The sequence below is a fragment of the Brachyhypopomus gauderio genome, chromosome 15, assembly GCF_052324685.1.
Source record: "Brachyhypopomus gauderio isolate BG-103 chromosome 15, BGAUD_0.2, whole genome shotgun sequence".
Classification (NCBI taxonomy): Eukaryota; Metazoa; Chordata; class Actinopteri; order Gymnotiformes; family Hypopomidae; genus Brachyhypopomus; species Brachyhypopomus gauderio.
This window is the reverse complement of record NC_135225.1, coordinates 1,868,164-1,888,118: the sequence shown is the minus strand read 5'-3', so window position 1 is coordinate 1,888,118 and position 19,955 is coordinate 1,868,164. Positions and strand designations below refer to the sequence as shown.

Here is a 19,955-nt window from a genome sequence, read left to right as displayed (position 1 = left end):
TTTATATAAACGGCCGGTCTGCTGTTGTTTTATGCATATCATATGCTGCATTACTAAAACTTCTCCCTAGTCCGCCTAAGGAATTGGCGGGTCTTACTGGTCTTTTCTGATCTTGTGCTTGAGCTTGGTATATTCCTATATATTCATGTTTTCTTAGTTTTGTCGTTTTCAGCATTTCCATCACAGAATTCTTGTCCTTTGCTGAGCCACTTGCTGCCTGTCACAGAACACGAGGCCAATTTCATACTGCAACTAACAGTACAGAAGAATTTATGTGTATCACTGTGTGTTTGGCACGTTCACACATTAAATGTGGAAAGTGCAGAGAGGAGTAGAGAGTGATCGCTTTAGCGCCTCACAAAGGCAGAGCTGCTGTGTGCTGCTAGGAGTGTATACTGCTCTTCAGTTTCAGTTATATTAGTAGTATATTATTTGAATACTCACGCAGGACTGGAGGTCAGTGAAAGGCTGTGGGTGTGCGGGCTGTGTGCGGGCTGCGTGCTGCGTGATGCCGCACTTTGACGTGTGGGAGGTGTCGGTGGCGTTCCGCCCTACTGTTAATAGGTGTGAGCATCTATGCTTATGTAACGACAATGACACTTCATGGAAAAAATAATATTTGTATAGTCCATACAAGAAAGATGAAGTTTTCATATCACATTATCTCTCTCTCTCTCTCTCTCTCTCTCTCTCTCTCTCTCTCTCACACACACACACACACACACACACACACACACATGCACGCACCCCCAGATGGCCTCTCTTCAGGATGCTGTTCAGGTGCGACTTGGCCCGGGCCAGCTTGGGGTGTGCGTGTTCTGACAGGGCGGTGCTGTCCCTCAGCAGAGAGATGTTCTCCAGAAGACACCTCTCCAGAAGGGCCTCGGCCAGCAAGAGAGTGCCATAATCATCTTCATACGCCATGGAGAGAGAGAGAGAGAGAGAGAGAGAGAGAGAGAGAGAGAGAGAGACAGAGACAGAGACAGAGACCAAGAGACAGGGGGGGGGGGGGGTCATAAAATCCAATGATAAACATATACCTTGATATACAGAACACATGCTAAGAAGTAAAGCAATTATTTATTTGAAAAGAAATCTAAACTGTATAAATAATGTACAAAATAAAGAAAGTTATGAACTCCAGTCACTAGTACAACGTGACACAGACAATATGCTGCATGACACGGCTGCTGTATGACGACCTGAACCTGCTGTTGCGTGTCCGACCTGAAGGTGCAAACGTCTCTGCCATTGGGAGTTGTCTCACTGTGGCCATCTACCATAAGAGCTCAAGGCTGTTGTCCAGACGTGGCCACAGGTGAGCTGGGTTACCTGTGTAGGAGTGCCGGGCTCGGCCAGATTGGCATATATAACGCACCGGTCACCAAGGTGTTCTCTGCTTTTTCTTTGTTTTGTTTGGGTTTTTTTTTATAGCCAGCACAAAGCTGGGAAAAGCACCATGGGAGTCCAACACGCTGCGTGAGGAGTCCAGCACGCTGCGTGAGGACCTCAGGGGGGCTTGGAGTCCAGCACGCTGCGTGAGGAGTCCAGCACGCTGCGTGAGGAGTCCAGCACGCTGCGTGAGGAGTCCAGCACGCTGCGTGAGGAGTCCAACACGCTGCGTGAGGACCTCAGGGGGGCTTGGAGTCCAGCACGCTGCGTGAGGAGTCCAACACGCTGTGTGAGGAGTCCAGCACGCTGCGTGAGGAGTCCAGCACGCTGCGTGAGGACCTCAGGGGGGCTTGGAGTCCAGCACGCTGCGTGAGGAGTCCAGCACGCTGCGTGAGGAGTCCAGCACGCTGCGTGAGGAGTCCAGCACGCTGCGTGAGGACCTCAGGGGGGCTTGGAGTCCAGCACGCTGCGTGAGGAGTCCAGCATGCTGCGTGAGGAGTCCAGCACGCTGCGTGAGGAGTCCAACACGCTGCGTGAGGAGTCCAACACGCTGCGTGAGGACCTCAGGGGGGCTTGGAGTCCAGCACGCTGCGTGAGGAGTCCAACACGCTGCGTGAGGAGTCCAGCACGCTGCGTGAGGAGTCCAGCACGCTGCGTGAGGACCTCAGGGGGGCTTGGAGTCCAGCACGCTGCGTGAGGAGTCCAGCACGCTGCGTGAGGAGTCCAGCACGCTGCGTGAGGAGTCCAGCACGCTGCGTGAGGACCTCAGGGGGGCTTGGAGTCCAGCACGCTGCGTGAGGAGTCCAGCACGCTGCGTGAGGAGTCCAGCACGCTGCGTGAGGAGTCCAGCACGCTGCGTGAGGAGTCCAACACGCTGCGTGAGGACCTCAGGGGGGCTTGGAGTCCAGCACGCTGCGTGAGGAGTCCAACACGCTGTGTGAGGAGTCCAGCACGCTGCGTGAGGAGTCCAGCACGCTGCGTGAGGACCTCAGGGGGGCTTGGAGTCCAGCACGCTGCGTGAGGAGTCCAGCACGCTGCGTGAGGAGTCCAGCACGCTGCGTGAGGAGTCCAGCACGCTGCGTGAGGACCTCAGGGGGGCTTGGAGTCCAGCACGCTGCGTGAGGAGTCCAGCATGCTGCGTGAGGAGTCCAGCACGCTGCGTGAGGAGTCCAACACGCTGCGTGAGGAGTCCAGCACGCTGCGTGAGGAGTCCAACACGCTGCGTGAGGAGTCCAACACGCTGCGTGAGGACCTCAGGGGGGCTTGGAGTCCAGCACGCTGCGTGAGGAGTCCAACACGCTGCGTGAGGAGTCCAGCACGCTGCGTGAGGAGTCCAGCACGCTGCGTGAGGACCTCAGGGGGGCTTGGAGTCCAGCACGCTGCGTGAGGAGTCCAGCACGCTGCGTGAGGAGTCCAGCACGCTGCGTGAGGAGTCCAGCACGCTGCGTGAGGACCTCAGGGGGGCTTGGAGTCCAGCACGCTGCGTGAGGAGTCCAGCACGCTGCGTGAGGAGTCCAGCACGCTGCGTGAGGACCTCAGGGGGGCTTGGAGTCCAGCACGCTGCGTGAGGAGTCCAGCACGCTGCGTGAGGAGTCCAGCACGCTGCGTGAGGAGTCCAGCACGCTGCGTGAGGACCTCAGGGGGGCTTGGAGTCCAGCACGCTGCGTGAGGAGTCCAGCACGCTGCGTGAGGAGTCCAGCACGCTGCGTGAGGAGTCCAGCACGCTGCGTGAGGACCTCGGGGGGGGGGGGGGGGGGGGGGGTGGGGGGCTTGCTCTGGCATGACTACGAAGCCGAACCACTTTAGAAACCTTCTCTTTCCTTTTGCAGGTCTCTTGTATACATGTTGTGAATGAAGCATTTCCTGTTTGCTGCAAGCTCCGGCCGTCCTGCGATGGGCTCTGGCTTATCTCGTACGGCTACGTGCTGAACGGCACATTAACTGTCCTGACACACTCCCCAGCTTTAATAGGCACATTTATTTGACACCCACAACATGACAAAATGATAGAAACAGCTGTCTAACTTACATGTCTGGTTAGTCGTCTATTTTAGCAAAGATAGGACAGCAACCTACACTCCCACAAGACACCCGCAGAGCAACCAGAGGAGACTGGTCAGGCGCTCGGAGGCTCCGGGTGTACAGGACATATCCTATTTGCTTAAAGTTTATAGGTGAATCCACAAGCCCAAGGACACTACCACGGGTGCTGGCACATTGTATATGTGTTCTGGTGTTGACATAGCAGTGGACATGGGTGTGGACATAGGTGTGGACATAAGTGTGGACATACCTTATGCAAGTCAGGTTAATAAAAAAATAATAAAGTGGATTTTGTAGAAGGAAAATGTAGGATCAAATTATGAGAAAGAAAAAAAAACAAAACAAAGAAGGCCAACGTGTGTGTTGAAGAAAGTAAACGTTATCCAGTATCGGCCTCATTGGTTTGAGATCACCATGAATTCACAGTTGCTGCTTACCTGCTGAGTTGAGCTGTGGTCTGAGTGCCTTGTGCACTGGGGCGGTGGTTCATACCATAACATTGTGTTCCACCTGAACTATTCACTTTAGCTTTGTTTACTTTAGTATGGTAGGTGTGTGTGTGTGTGTGTGTGTGTGTGTGTGTGTGTGTGTGTGTGTGTGTGTGTCCAGTGTTATTACAAAACAAATGTGTTTACTAGTGAGGCATATGTCATATGTTGTCATATGTCAATGGTATTCAAGCACTGAATTAATGAAACACTACAACAAATGTTAAAATTATCTAGTTATAGCATTTTTAGTACATTTTACACTCTCAGAAGGACAATAAAACATGTTTAATTTGTGTCAGATCTGTGTTTCAAGCTGATACCAGAGGAACAGCTGCGCGTGATATAATTTTGCCAGCAAAGTACAAAGTTCAGCACCATCCGGCGGAATGTGAGAAACACAAGAGCGACCCAAACGTCCACACATCACTCACCGTCTTCATGGAGCTGCTCCACCACACCGGGGATCTGATCCCACTGGCACTCCGCACGACAGCGCTCGATCTCCGCCTCCAGTCGGTACTGGGAGAGAGAGAGCCTGGATGACATCTCTGGTGTGTCTCTGCTGTGTCCCTGATGTGTCTCGATGTCTCTGGTGTGTCTCGCCTGACGCGACTGGACCGACTGCACACCGCCTAGAGCGCGTGCACTGAGCATGTGTGAACTCATGTGTGATCTCACACACGAAACGGAGAACTTCAGAAGAACTTCAGGAGAACTTCAGGAGACCTTGAGGAGAACTTCAGGAGACCTTCAGGAGCACGTTTCCAAAAAAGCGTCTTTGCGTTGGACCTTTGCTGACTATAGATAATTTAGTTAAATGACTCAATTAAGTTGTAAGAATTCATACTGCTAAGTTCTTTATAAATAATGCAGTCAATTATCACTTACATTTTAAAACTCATTTATATGTTTTGTATTACTTTGCATATACAGTACAAAACACGTAGTGAGTTGTTCATCACCACTTCACTTAGATCAGTTGGACACCAGTTTGTGCATCATTACTACAGAAGAAAGCGGGTTGCTACAGTTTACCTGCACATAAATGTCTATTGATTTGTCTAAATGAGTTGAGGACTATAGTGATCTGAGGAGGGGATGTGAAGGTCAGGGTGTAATCTGGACCAAACACTGTGTGTTATTACGGGGTGTATCTTAAACACATGGGTCACTACAACACACAGCTCCAGTGGGCAAGAAACTTCGTTTTTCAACGTTCAGTGTTTGGGGTCTTAAAAGTTCTTTTTCGGAAATGTAATATTAGCGCCACCTTGTGGACATTTAGGACCAATTTCTTGCTTCAATTCTCCAGTCGTTCAATTTATAACACTGCAAAATGGAGAAATGGGTCACAACTGTATTTAAACATCACAGCAAACAGTTCAGCAGCGGCACATGTCGTTTAAAGTAACAGTCCATTTAGTCTTTTAGGATACATTACGTAAACTTTTACTATTTATATCCGTACAAAACCATGCAGCAACATGAAGCACCAAACTCAGCCCGGTTAGTGTAAACGTGATAGATTATGGAGATTATGGAGACTTTACACATTTCTAATCTCAGACCATTGAACCTCCAGCCGTGAGTCTCTACAGTCTCATTTCTTTATAAATGTTGAACAGGACAAACTACAGACTGTCTAACCGCCCGTGTGCGTGAATGAGGAGAACATAATAATAATCTATACAATAATCTCACATCTATACAATAATCTCACTTTATACCACCATTATAGTGCAGCGCTGGGATTATCGATCACGTGATCACCAGTGACGCAGCAACGCCGAACAACCAATCAGCATTTAGCTGTCGTGTCCATAAGGTGAAAGGGGACTACGGCTAGCGACGCGGGTCAATAATCCACACGCAGCGTCGGATGTAGCGAGATTTCGGGAGACTGTAACGACTTTGGGGAATAAACTCGGACTTCAAGACAGGTGAGGACGTGTGAATGTCCCCGCAGACGCATGTAGCACTAATGTCTCTGTGAACATCACCAGCGAGTGAAGGAGACTAGAAGGGGAAGTGTGGGTCTCCTCCAGAGACGAGGGGTTGTACACACACCAGAAACGCAAAGTGATTGTAGACCAGAAATGATTGTAATGATATACATTTATATATGTGACTAAGAGGTACCACTCAGAATTTCTTTGTATCATGTACAATGACAATAAATCTCTCTACTATATATATTCATTTCACTATATATGAGAGAGAGAGAGACAGAGATTTTAGTCTTCTTCCAATTTTGGGCTGTATATATGTATATATCAATTTGTGCACCAATCTTTCAAGTTCAGTTGCCTTCTTTATATTATGAGGTGGTCTAGTTCTGTCTTAAGTGCCTCTGGCCTGCTTGTGGACACTAATGCTGCTATAATCAGATAACAGCCACTAATTCAGGCTCTCTGGGCACAAACCTTCAGCAATAGATGTCAACGTGTCTCGGGTGAAACGTTGTAAGCCTGCTTAGACGTTCGTCCCCACAACCGGCCACGAACGGATGCAGAAGGGACATTAATGGATGTTTGTCTTTGTCCGAAGTATAAAATGCCGTGTAGAGGAAGACTCTGGAACGTCTCCGTATGGGGCTGGACGCTGCTGTTGTCCTGCACGCTCGTCCGGTCCCACGAAAGCCCGCACCCGGCTGGATCACATCAGGACGGGGACGCGTATCCCCCCATCACCCGCCTGGACAGGAACATGGTGCAGGACAAAGAGTGAGTGTGCCGTATGATTCACACAGCTGCTCACCTTCATATACTCGTGCATCTCAGTACATTAGAATATCTTTAACTTCTCCTTGTGCTCGTTACAATGACAAAGAATCTGAATCTCTGTGTAACTACATGACAGTACAGTATACAGAGGTGGACATTCCAGGTTCAGGAAGTAAAACTCCTTACAATCCAGGAAGCCTGAGCAAAATCTTGGTGAGGACTTTTACTTTCTGAACCTGGAATGCCCATCTCTGGCAGTATGTAGCTACATGACGGTACAGTATGTTGCTACATGACGGTACAGTATGTTGCTACATGACAGTAGTGTGTTGCTACATGACTGTACAGTATGTTGCTACATGACAGTACAGAGTCTCTGTGTAGCTACCTGGAATGTAATGAAAAGTAGTTATTTCAGCAGAACAATGAATAATGTTATTTCTCATAACTCGGTTGCATGCTGGAAAAAAAATGCTTTTAAGGTTTCAGAAATGTGTGTGGCTCTCGCATGAACCCTGTTTGACCCACGCATCCATCTGACCTTGTGCTGGCCAGTCAGCTGATGTCTTCTGCTCTCTCTTCAAGCCACATCATGGAGCACCTGGACGGGGTGATCAACAAGCCCGAGGCCGACATGACCCCCCAGGAGCTGCAGCTACACTACTTCAAAATGCACGACTACGATGGCAACAACCTGCTGGATGGCCTTGAGCTCGCCACGGCCATCACGCACGTGCACAAGGAGGTGAGAGGCAGACGCTCGCCTGGTGTAAACGGAGAAGTCCCGATATTTAAAACTTTTCTTTCCTTCATTTGTTCAGTGGGGTCTCGTTATTTGCTAGTAACAGTGTCGTTTGTTTTTGTCATATAGAAACAATGATTTATTATTATGATGCATTTAGCTTTTACTTTGTCAGAACATCTGCTAACAGTTTTCATAACTAATGCCACATCTATGGTTAAAACTCTCAAAGTACAAGTTTGAACTTCCTGTAGTTAACGTCTGTGTGTGTACTGGCCTGCATGTGATTTCACCTTGAATCATAAATCATGGCCCTATTGGTCACCAGGAGGGAAGTGAGAAGAATCAGCCAATGAAAGAGGAGGATCTCATCCGTCTCATTGATGAAGTCCTCAGAGATGATGACAAAAACAACGATGGCTACATCGACTATGCTGAGTTTGCGAGGTCTCTCCAATAAAGTGCCTTCTGCCTCACTGTGAGCGCTTTTTTACCTCTGATGTTCAAATCAAATGATCTAATATTATAAATCATCTGTGCGTAGCGCATATGTTCATATGAAGTCCTGGAGAGCTGGAGTTCAGCTTGGTTTGATCGCCCCCTACTTCCAGCACACCTTACTGAAGCTCTTCTCAATTAATAAACCATAGCTTAAACTGCCATGGACCTCCAGGACTAGTTCTGATCTCACCAGAATAAATGGTGATTAAGAAGGTTACACGGGTTGTACTGTGACATGTATACTTATAAGCAAGTGTGTTTTGCAGCCTGTGCAATGCACTGGTTTTGTAATATTGAACATACCTTATTTGTCTTGGAAAGGCTTTGTGTCCGAATGAACCCCTAACGCCGAAACTTCCAAGTGTCTGCTGTGAACACGTCCTCCATCACTGTCGCTGGGTCTGTGGAAGCATTCACACTCACTGTAAAGGGGGGTGGGGGGGCTGACATGAGATGAATTACTTCTGTGGTCTTTGGTTTACGGCAAAGACATATCTGCTGCCTTATAGAGGAGGACCTGTGGATTGGGAACTGATAAAAATTTGCTGACCTGTTCTGAGACCCGTTTATACATTCCTGGATTTCTTTGTGTGCACATCATGGATGTGGCAACTCGGTTCACATAAACTCCTACCAGGTGTCATTTATACAACTACCTGTGTGTCGTGCCTATGGGATATCACTGTCCAGAGACGGTCTATGTTTAATCCCCCAGCTTTAAACACATTTCCCTTTTGAAAGATGGGTTGGAGGCGACCATGTCTCTTCTGTATCGCAACAGGGTGCTAATCTGTGTTCTTGCCTTTAGCCTGAGGTGTGGACCTAGTTCTTTAACTGCTTCCCTATTGGTCAGCCTGAACAGCATGTCACACCCCCAGAAAGAGCAGTGTTTGCTGTTTATACTGCTGGAACGTGCCTGCACAGCCTGCTGGGTGATTGGCCGGCTGGGTGATTGGTCTACTGGGTGATTGGCCGGCTGGGTGATTGGTCTACTGGGTGATTGGCCTGCTCTCACACACCAGTTCAGTACCAGCTGGGTGGAAGCACGTTCTTCATGGGCACAGCAGAACATGGTCGCAGAGGGCTTGGTCCAATAATAAAGGTTTTTGGGGGGATGATGGGAAATGGCGTAGTCTTCTCCGTCTCTCCATCCCAGCGCTCGTAGCCCAAGACTGTTACGTCGTTCGCTTGTTTTTACCTGTGTGTTCTCACACTGATGTTGACCAGCAGCACCGAGGCTAATTTATTTTTACAGAATTGACATTTGAATAGAATTTGTAATATTTCATGGATATTTCCTGTCACGTTTTAAATTTAAGTTATGGACAATCCCACCGTCATCTTCTGGTATTTAAGTTTTTAACAAAGTCCTGTGTAGTCTACTGGTTAAAATAGGTCATTTAAAATGTAAAGCAAACTCTGTCAAGATTATTTTCACCTTTTCATGCTTTAGTCTGTGAATTAATTGAAAAAAGGAAATTATAATTATTTATAGTTATAATTACAGCAATAATTTACTGAACATTGTGTTGTGTGAACTGAAATAAAAAGTTTTAAAACTTTTTTCCTGACTTTTTTCAAATGTTTAATGAAAAAAGGCAATAAAAGCAAATGACAAAGACATCAGCACAACTATCACGACACAGCTGTGCACAAGTCTGCCTGTGTTTCACGACACAGCTGTGCACAAGTCTGCCTGTGTTTCACGACACAGCTGTCTGTGAATCACGACACAGCTGTGCACAAGTCTGCCTGTGTATCACGACACAGCTGTGCACAAGTCTGCCTGTGTTTCACGACACAGCTGTGCACAAGTCTGCCTGTGTTTCACGACACAGTTCTGTGTGCCTGTGTATGTTTCAACAAGCCTAGAAGACCTGGACATTTTGGTCAAAGAATTTTGTACATTTTCTTAACAGGACAATAAACAAATACAAACGCATTAATAAGGAAACGTAAAGCCCAAATAAACTAAAACATCAGAGTATCTTAAGCCCCTTTACACACTGGTGGGCCTCTAGATCTCGGCCCAGTCTAGTTCCAGTGACAGGCTGGTTCCAGTGCTGACATGGAGGCTAGAGAAAGCACAGAGGTGTGGGTCAGGCCGGCTGGCGGGGGCCCGATGGTTCTCAGCTGGCTGTACCAGTCCTCCTGCTGTCCCCCCGCCAGCACAGCAGTGGGAGCTGAAGGGCAGGTCAGCTGAGCGCCTGCGGGATGCGGGGCGTAGCCACCAGAGGGCAGCACTGAGGTGACTCTGGAGATGTGAGGTAAGGAGTGAGGGCACTGGTACGGTCGGGCAACGCCAGCCAGGCCCACGCGGACGCTGCCCAGCAGGGCCCCGCGTCCTGGCATCACGCCCGCTGGGAGAGCCTTCTGGACAGCACGCTCCTGTTTCCTCTGTTTGGCGCGGCGGTTCTGGAACCAAACCTGGCAAAGTGCGGGAACAGCGAAGAACCATCGGACGATGTCAACAACTTACGTTCGCCACCCCCATCCCCCCCCCCTCCCCCCCCGCTCGACAACTTACGGTCGCCACCCCCCCCCCCCCCCCCCCCCCCCCCCCCCCCCGCTCAACAACCTACACACAGTGTCCTGGTTTTCCCAAACAAAAATATGGTCACCCTAACATATGAGAAATTAAGCTACAGGTATGAGCAAACGCAGCTGCTGTAGATGCTTGGACAAAACTGGCATTACACACCTACTACACCCAAAAAACTGCCTCTGTAATCGCCAATCAAAAATATTAGCATAATCTGGCTGTATCAACCAATCAGGAAGCTCTGTAAAGACACACTCATGCCTGCCTGTTAATTATTGAATGCATGTAGGCTAACACAGCACATTAACGGCTAACCACTTAGCATGTGTGTTTTTGGAGGGCTGTGGAAAGGTGTTTGGAATTGAAGGTTTAGGAGTCACACACCTCTCTCACACTTGCACTATATATAAACCGGAGAACAAAATTAGAGAACAAATTACAATTTCCTAAATGTCAAGATTGCTGCGTGGTGCTATTAGAAATTCTTCATACACGAGTACAAGAGCACCATATTTCCATAATATCTCATCTCTCATCTGAGAGATTAGAGATGAGATATTTTAGAGATGAGAGATTAGAGATGTCTTGTGGCCACACATGTTATTCAAACAAAGCAACAGCATGTACACTTCCTACAAATGTGTTTTCTGCATCGAAGGGCCTTAGTTATTTTGTAATAATATACTATTAATCTCTAGGACTCCCCTTGTGCATGTCTGGTGTGTATCTCTCACCTGTACCCGGGCTTCATTGAGTTTGGTAAAGATGTGTATCTCTCACCTGTACCCGGGCTTCATTGAGTTTGGTAAAGGTGTGTATCTCTCACCTGTACCCGGGCTTCATTGAGTTTGGTGGCCTGAGCCAGCTCCTCACGACAGTAGATGTCGGGGTAGTGGTTGTGTCTGAAAGCCAACTCCAGCTGTTGTAGCTGTTCATGGGTGAAGGTGGTGCGGTGTCTCCTACGGGACGGTGATGGGTGGTGTCTCGAGTGTCCTGCTTCACCCCCGCCTGTCTTGGGCCCTACCGAGTCCTTCCTGGGAGGCGCCTGTACATCTGTGTGTAGGAGGTTAATGTGCTGAACATCTGTATCTAGGAGGTTAACAGTTTGCTGAGAGCACCAAACTTTGGTACCACTTCAAGAAGACTGAAAGGGCAACGTCTACGCTGATGGTCTCTCTGCTTACATGCTGTTTCCCACTGACTGAGCTTAATGGGCCCTGGGTAGGTCGGCTGAGTTTGGTTTGCCAAAATGCATTTCACAAATGGCGGTTCTGTGAATGGACAGGATTTAAGAATCTTAACACAGCCACACAAAAGGCAGGGAACCCAATAGGGTGCAGGTCTCGCCTCCTACACTCAATATCGTGAGAGAGAGATACCAGAGGCAGAAGGACAGGCTGAAGATTAAGTGAACAAAAGCCAAAAAGTGACTAATTTGTTGAATCGTGGGACTTTTTTTTTTTTTTTTTTTACAATGTTAACATGGGGGGCGGAGGGACTTAATCAAACTTAAGTGCACTTACCTTTCTGACTGTTGGGTCTGACTGATAACAAACCATGAAGCAAATGCGAGCAGTAACGTTGACTAGTTCATTACCTTTACTGCATCAGAGCTCTGAATTTGATGATGTCAAACCATCGTATACTTTTGGTGCCGTCTAAGGCATATACAAACATAGTGAGCATCTTTCACAAAAAGACAAATAAATCATGGTGTTTATCCAACATAAAGGCGCAGTGCCCTGGGGAACAGGCTGTGTTCATAGCTGAACTTAGTGCAACCGAAGTCAAGGTGGGCAGAGCCATCTTATTACATTCTACTGTCAGTAATGGTCAGAGATTGTGGTTGAACCTCTGCAGAAGGTCTTGTATTACAACACTCTTACTTTAGAATTTTCTTTTTGTAGTCTACAACATATTTCAGCTCGGTCAAGGTCTGCACATAGGCTGAAGTAACTAATAATTCAGTATTTTTGTGACTTCACAGAAGAAACTGGTTTGCAGGGTCAAATATAAACACAAATGGGTCATTCCTACCTGCGCTTGAGCTGACAGTAACTTCAGAGTACATGTCCGAGAACCGCGGCTGGATAGACTCCATCGCTGGTCTGTAGCCACACTGGGTCTTTACGTTGGAATAACACAAGGCTACCTGACTCTGTCCATGACCACCTGCAGTGACGTGACTCTACCACCTCAGTCCCCATCTCCTGGACGTCTCGTGGTATGACACAGGCCAGGTCACACGCTAGCCCAATCTAGAAATGTCCCTGCATTTTGAGGGACATAAATGTAAGGGTTGCTTAAGTAAGATGTAAGACTTGGAATACACAAGAAGTGTGTTTTCAAAGTGGGTACAGCAATACAGAAACGTGGCTTTATATGTCCAATATACCAGTACAATGTATGAGAGTGCTGTTTAAGTCCAGTTTAATTCAGGTGGCATGATGTGTAATTTGAGCATTTCCTTCTTATTAATTCAGAAATATTGCATGCAATATTATAATGTTGCCACCAGAGGGAGAAATTGGGCTTCATCAGCAAGATGTGAATTTATAATCATGATCCTGAGCAAGACATATTGCTGTTAATCAATCGACCTCCATATCTGCTCAACACAGACCACTAAATGTGTGCATATATGAAATATAGATAACATAGTGGTCTTTAACATGGATACTCCATCAAATACACGTCTACACTTCTCACATGGAAGGCTCATTATCTAATTGCAGAATAATGTTGGATCAGATTGTATTCACTGCTGGGTGATTGTCCTGAGACCTCTGTTTCTTAAACCTTTTCTCCAATCTCATTTTTGTGGTAGAAAATATAATTACATGTTCATTTCTCCCACTTTTACTGTTACTGGTTTACTGTGTCGCCTCTCACAGGCTGTCAGTGTCCTCACATGAACAAAATATTCTTTATTTCCAAAATGGTGGTGGTGGAGGACAAGGTGTGGTGGTGGTGGTGGTGGAGAAGGTGTGGTGGTGGTGGTGGAGAAGGTGTGGTGGTGGAGGAGAAGGTGCGGTGGTGGTGGTGGAGGAGAAGGTGTGGTTGTGGTGGTGAAGGTGTGGTGGTGGAGAAGGTGTGGTGGTGGTGAAGGTGTGGTGGAGGTGAAGGTGTGGTGGAGGAGTTGTGGTGGTGGAGGAGAAGGTGTGGTGGAGGAGAAGGTGTGGTTGTGGTGGTGGTGAAGGTGTGGTTGTGGTGAAGGTGTGGTTGTGGTGGTGGAGGAGTTGTGGTGGTGGAGGAGAAGGTGTTATAGAGGAGAAGGTGTGGTGGTGGTGGTGGAGAAGGTGTGGTTGTGGTGGTGGTGGAGGAGTTGTGGTGGTGGAGAAGGTGTGGTTGTGGTGGAGGAGGAGAAGGTGTGGTGGTGGAGAAGGTGTGGTGGTGGTGGTGGTGGTGGAGAAGGTGTGGTGGAGGTGAAGGTGTGGTGGTGGTGGTGGAGAAGGTGTGGTTGTGGTGGTGGTGGAGGAGTTGTGGTGGTGGAGGAGAAGGTGTGGTGGTGGAGAAGGTGTGGTGGTGGTGGTGAAGGTGGAGAAAGTTGGCAGCACAGTCCGGCTCTCTGCTCAGCTGTGGGTGCCACAGCGTCACCTGAAGCCGGGACACATGAGCACGCGAGGGCCAAAACAGACGTATGTTACACCTGGATGAGCTGCTCAGCCTTCTAATCTAATCTGATCACTTTCATTAAAACTGCAGGAATGTGAGATTAGGCTTGATGTTCACTGGCTGCATGTAACAGTTCTGATGAGCTTGAAATGTTCTATGTGTTCAAGTGTTAAATTAACCCGTGTTGAAGTAGCTCTGTTCTGTTTATTGTGGTAGTAATGCTGGATTATTCCAGGATCATGCATGTGGGTCAGTTTATGGAAGGAGGAAGAAAGAGACGGATCAATAACTTAGACTTAAATAAATAACTCCAGAACATTAACAGGATTCAGGAGTATGAGATGAAATATCTGTGACCTTTACACACTTCAGTGTTACAAAAACAGAGTGCCCACCGAGAGAAGACTGACTCTGTACTGCTGAAAGTGTGTGTGTGTGTGTGTGTGTGTGTATGCTACCCAGTGCTGGAGAGAGGAACCGTGGGGACTGGCTGAACTTTGAGGACCCCTGGAACACTGCGGCCAGGCTGCCCAAGGAATTCTGGGAATTTCCAATAGTCTGAGGAATTCGGACTCAGACCCAAACAGCACTGGGTGGAGGTTCTGCCTACATGGGCCAGAACTTCACCACAACATCTACTCTTCATTTCTCTCTCTCTCAAACAGACATATGAAACCAGTCGAGCTTACACGTTATACTGCTGTGATATTACAGTGTACTTTTGCACTGACATCACTTCAGATTTAGTACATGTTATGTTCTAAATGAACACACAGGAATGTTACTCAGAACACCACAATGCAAACAAAGAAGGGGGGAGGAGGGAGAGAGAGAGACAGAGAGAGAGAGAGAGCAAGAGGAAGAGAGTGAATGCGAGTGAGAGAGAGAGTAAGAGAATGAGAGAGGGAAAGAGAGAGTGAGTAAGAGGGAGAGAGAGTGAATGTGAGAGGGAGAGAGAGAGAGAGAGAGAGAGAGAGAGAGCAAGAGGAAGAGAGTGAATGCGAGTGAGAGAGAGTAAGAGAATGAGAGAGGGAAAGAGAGAGTGAGTAAGAGGGAGAGAGAGAGAGAGAGAGAGAGTGAATATGAGAGGGAGAGAGAGAGAGAGAGAGAGAGAGAGAGAGTGAGAGAGTGAATGAAGGGTGGGGGTGGGTGGGGTAAATCTCACTAGAACTAGGAGTGACCTGCCTGGCAACCTCATAGCCCTGATGGAAGGAATGTAACCCAACTCCCCCTGTCCTGCGCTGCTGAGAGACCTGTGTGTGTGTGTGTGTGTGTGTGTGTGTGTGTTCTCAGTGTAGCGTTGGGGTGCTGGCGTGGCGTGGTGGGCTGATACTGTATGTGTTTGTATATGCAGGACACAGGTGGTGCAGGAAAGAGGACACCAGCACCGTCTGGACCGCACAAGCATCCAGACAACAGCTCCGCAAATCCAGCCAGCCAGGCCCACCTGCCAACAATACACGCACGCACGCACGCACGCCCACACACACCCAGTCATAAACACTCACAAACTCCTACCCCAGCACTCTGTCCTAATGTCTTTGCTTTCTGAATGGAAACATTTAAGAAACAAAAACATGATTCCGTTTAAGCTCAGAGTACGGCAGTGTTACACACACACACACACACACACACACACACACACACACACACACACACACACACACACACACACACACACACACACACACTCGCTCGCTCGCTCACTCACTCACTCACTCACTCACACTCACACACACACACACACACACACCTCTGCTTGTCATAACTTCCCAGAGAAGAAAAACAGAGATACAGATACAGATGAAAACATGCTGTAAACACACTGTAGAGCAGCACAGTTGTACCACATCTACACCCACCCTGATAGAATCACTTATTTTACACACTCATGGTCTTGGTGATCAGAAATATGCCCTTGAACTACGGTAGAATAAAAGGAACAAAACATGGAATAAGAAAGCAGAGTAGATATAAAAAAAAACCAGAGCAACATAAAGAAATGCTTCTTGAGATGCTTCTTGTATGTTAATATGGACCATTTTGTAATATTTATTTTTATTTATTGTGCAGCGGTGATACAGCTAAGGTTGGGGCTGCAGTGGTAACTGGGTGGTGCTGTCAGTGCTACAGTGGGCCCAAGTCTTCTAGCAGAAACGACAGGAAGAGGTGATGTCCAGCATGAAAGTCCTGCTTAGCTGTGACCCCACCAGTGCCCTGCATCAATCACCCTGCGGATGTAGTCAGGACGTCCTGAAGTGCTACAGAGCAACCACCTGTGATCTTCTCCACTGTCCTGACTGTCCTGATTACAGTTTGAGGTGGAGGATCAAAACCACACAGCTCTTGGTGATGGATTCATGTACATTTCATAGTCAGGACAGCAGGTAATATTCAGCATTAGCAATTTTAAGACAGTAATCTTAAGCTTTTAAGTTTTAGTTAGTAATCTGCTGAAAGTTTGTCAATTTCAATAATTTCTTAAGCATGCAAATACTGGCTTGGTCAGTCAGATAGAAGCTAAACTAATCTGATGTACGTAGAGTTGCTAAGAATGAGACTCTCACTTCAACCCTCTCTTGCCTTAGCTAACAGCTTATGGAGGTTCGTAATATAATATATCTTGTTGACAAAAAAAGTATGGAAATATGGCTGAGAAACAATATAATACATGAATATAATTTCTTAAAAACATTTCATAATTGTCCATCAGGCACAACGTATGTGTGACTACATGAAAGTAAATGTTAGATATGTCTCCAACGTGTTCAAATGTGTTTAGATATAAAAAGATTAGCACATTAAATACACTCAGTATGTTGAAGCAATGAGGTCAACCCATTTAGTATGTAAAGGAACTTTTTATGTTTTTGCTTGGCTGGCTCAGAAATGGGCAATGCTAAAATCTAATGACTCTGGATCTATAAAAGTTTCTCAGTAAGAATTTGGCAATACAATAGCTGTGACTCAGATCACAGCTTGAGGCACAATCTCACACACACACACACACACACACACACACACACACACACACACACAGTTCCCTATCAGTAAATGTGCTATAACTCCAGCTCACACTGTCTTCCAACACACTTTAAACTATTTGTCTCTCCTTGACAATTTGACAATTAAACTTCACAATTAAATCTTTTGCTTTAAGAATGAACCCAACACTCACTAATCGAAGTGGTAACACTTTACATCAGTGGATTAATTTACTATTTTTAATCCTAACAACTACTTAGCAAACAAAAATTAATTTCACTTTTCTCCTTTTATATAGGTTGTTTCTGTAGATCAAACTGAGGTGAGAGTGAATCAGGGGAGAAGACTTGTGAGATGGCTGCTCTCATGTCCCGTTATTACTGGGAAAACAAGCTCAAGAATGTAAATATATTCCTTTCAACCATTCAATTCACAATTTGTTAGACGAAAATTATTTACCAAGTGACCAGGGTGTAGTGTGACCGTCAGCCATTTCAAAAGTAATCACAGCAAATGTAGTATGTGCTTGTGTGTGTGTGTGTGTGTGTGTGTGTGTGTGCTGCCTCTCTCCCCTTTTAAAATATTATTGAAGGTCAGACTGGAAGCAGGTATGATGCCCCAGTCATGGTATCATCTGCCCCACAAAACGAATTTTCCCCACTGTGGACGGAGGAAGGTGCTTTAGGCAACGTGTGCTTTTAGCCAAGCGTGTTCTTTTATGCCATGTGTGCTTTTAGGCCACGTGTGCTTTTAGCCAAGCGTGTGCTTTTAGGCAACGTGTGCTTTTAGCCAAGCGTGTGCTTTTAGGCCACGTGTGCTTTTAGCCAAGCGTGTGCTTTTAGGCAACGTGTGCTTTTAGCCAAGCGTGTGCTTTTAGCCAAGCGTGTGCTTTTAGGCAAGCGTGTGCTTTTAGGCAACGTGTGCTTTTAGGCAACGTGTGCTTTTAGCCAAGCGTGTGCTTTTAGGCCACGTGTGCTTTTAGGCAAGCGTGTGCTTTTAGGCCACGTGTGCTTTTAGGCAACCGTGTGCATATAGGCCATGTGTGCTTTTAGCCAAGCGTGTGCTTTTAGGCCATGTGTGCTTTTAGGCCACGTGTGCTTTTAGGCAAGTCTTTTTCAGGCATTCATGGTGAATGCAGCCAATCAGATTCACTCCACAGGGAACGTGCTTGAGACAAGAGTCCTTGTGAAAGAGCCTAGAATCAGTCATCTTATATTACATAACAACACAAGATGATAGTGGGTTTCCTTTGCACATCATGAATGTAGATCATGACATAAAATGCTTAACTTCTGGATTCAGTTCAACAAACCTGTCATCTGATGTGTCTAAAAATCATTCTTACCAGCTGGTTAATTTGAAGATCACAGGTGGAATTACTTCAAATCAAAAGCACCACTCACATCACACAGGAAACACTTCCTGTTAATCACCCCACTGGTCTTCATGGTGGTTAGAACATTCTTTGCATATGAGGATAGAAAGAGCGTTTGTTTGAACTGACTAAATGAAGAGTGAAAAGCCATTGGCCGTGTGACCTCACAGAGAGAAGAGCAGCACTACTGTTCACAGAAGAGCTGAGCTTCACAGGGTAAAGATGGGAAGAGCTGGTGTTGGGTCCACAGCCCTGGATGGCCTCTGGGACCCTGATACATGACTGGATCCCTCAGGCATTTCCACGTCATTTTCAATGTAGAGCCTTTATATAGTTTCGTTAATCTTACTTGGCTCTAGCCTATGACATGACATGGCAATAGCGCTGATATATAGACCACTGCCTGCACAACTTCACATCTGAAGGCACATAAGCTGGTTAGATAAGGATGTAGCTCAAGCTTCCACTAGCTTATAATGCCCTGAGGTATTATATGGTGACTAGAGTCCTTATTTCACCCTGTGATTCTAACATGTTTGAGTGAAATCTGTCTACAGGAAGAAACACAATTCTTTAAGAGGTGACATGGGGGGCCGAGGTGAAATGAGGCTCATTAAGACCAAATATCTCTCACATGTTAATTAAGCTGGTGATGATCTCATGCTGGTGTTTCTGTCATGTCTATTAACTGCTAGGCAGCAGTATGCGGATATACAGTGACGAGAAATAGTGAAATCCGTGGATTTGTCAGACAGTGACCATTAGCCAGACGTACCACTCAGTTCTGGTGAAGGTTTAACCAGCTTTACCAAACGTAAAACAAAACCAAACCCTTAGAACAGGACTTTGTTCAGTTCTGATTAAAAGATCAAACATTTAGAGGAAAAATTGTTGTTGATGATTACGATTAAAAACAGCTATATATAGCTAAAGATTTTTGAAAAAGATTTCAAAGAACAACACTGAAACAGACTGGTGTTTATGGGTGGCAGGAAACCACTGCTCTAAATAAACTACTGTTGCCCATTTTAAAGTTAGAAACCACCTGGACGTTCTATAGCATTACAGGGGCAATTGTGGAGTGTACAGATGAGGCAGAGGTTAAAGGATGTGATGAATCAGGAAAAGACAGCACACCAATGTGATGGAGGACTGGGACGGGGGGACACGGCTGTCTTACGGAAGGACTCGCAATCACTGGGACAGCCATTCAATTCCATGTTGTATCAGGTAATTTCTCAGTACAATGTGAAGGTGTTTGCCTGTGATCTGAAACTCAAAAAAGGTGGGCCCAGGTGATATTACTCCAAAACACATCAAAACAGCAGCTCAATTAAAAAAAAAAACAAAACAAAATCAGTATTTTAGGAGGGCCATGTCTTGACCTCAAGTCCTAAGGTCTGACGTCAGTCCCGTTGAAATGCTGTGGTCTGATCTAAATCAAGCTGTCCCAAAAATATGTGAACTGAAACAGATCCAACATACCTCCTAACCAGTGATGGACAAACGACAAAAATCCAGTAGATATCTGTGGTAAAACGTATCA

General features: G+C 46.6%; 3 protein-coding genes across 3 annotated transcripts in view; 1 reads left to right on the top strand and 2 right to left on the bottom strand.

Moving 5' to 3' along the window:
- Nucleotides 1–4,624, bottom strand: part of ttc7a (tetratricopeptide repeat domain 7A) — a 35,492-nt gene extending 30,868 nt beyond the window's left edge. The window contains 2 exon segments of the mRNA XM_076975130.1: nucleotides 738–911; nucleotides 4,358–4,624. Coding sequence (XP_076831245.1) covers nucleotides 738–911; nucleotides 4,358–4,592 — 409 coding nt within the window. The 5' untranslated portion in view covers nucleotides 4,593–4,624.
- A 1,096-nt stretch (nucleotides 4,625–5,720) lies between these two features.
- On the top strand, nucleotides 5,721–7,867 carry mcfd2 (multiple coagulation factor deficiency 2, ER cargo receptor complex subunit). The gene is made up of 4 exons (XM_076974575.1): nucleotides 5,721–5,866; nucleotides 6,474–6,649; nucleotides 7,235–7,394; nucleotides 7,720–7,867. The coding sequence occupies exons 2-4, from the start codon at nucleotides 6,480–6,482 to the stop codon at nucleotides 7,849–7,851; spliced, it is 462 nt and encodes a 153-aa protein (XP_076830690.1). The 5' UTR covers nucleotides 5,721–5,866; nucleotides 6,474–6,479; the 3' UTR covers nucleotides 7,852–7,867.
- A 1,647-nt stretch (nucleotides 7,868–9,514) lies between these two features.
- Nucleotides 9,515–14,990, bottom strand: prop1 (PROP paired-like homeobox 1). The gene is made up of 3 exons (XM_076975574.1): nucleotides 12,472–14,990; nucleotides 11,261–11,487; nucleotides 9,515–10,319 (listed from the first exon to the last, which is right to left on the bottom strand). The coding sequence occupies exons 1-3, from the start codon at nucleotides 12,533–12,535 to the stop codon at nucleotides 9,927–9,929; spliced, it is 684 nt and encodes a 227-aa protein (XP_076831689.1). The 5' UTR covers nucleotides 12,536–14,990; the 3' UTR covers nucleotides 9,515–9,926.
- Nucleotides 14,991–19,955: the final 4,965 nt, after the last annotated feature.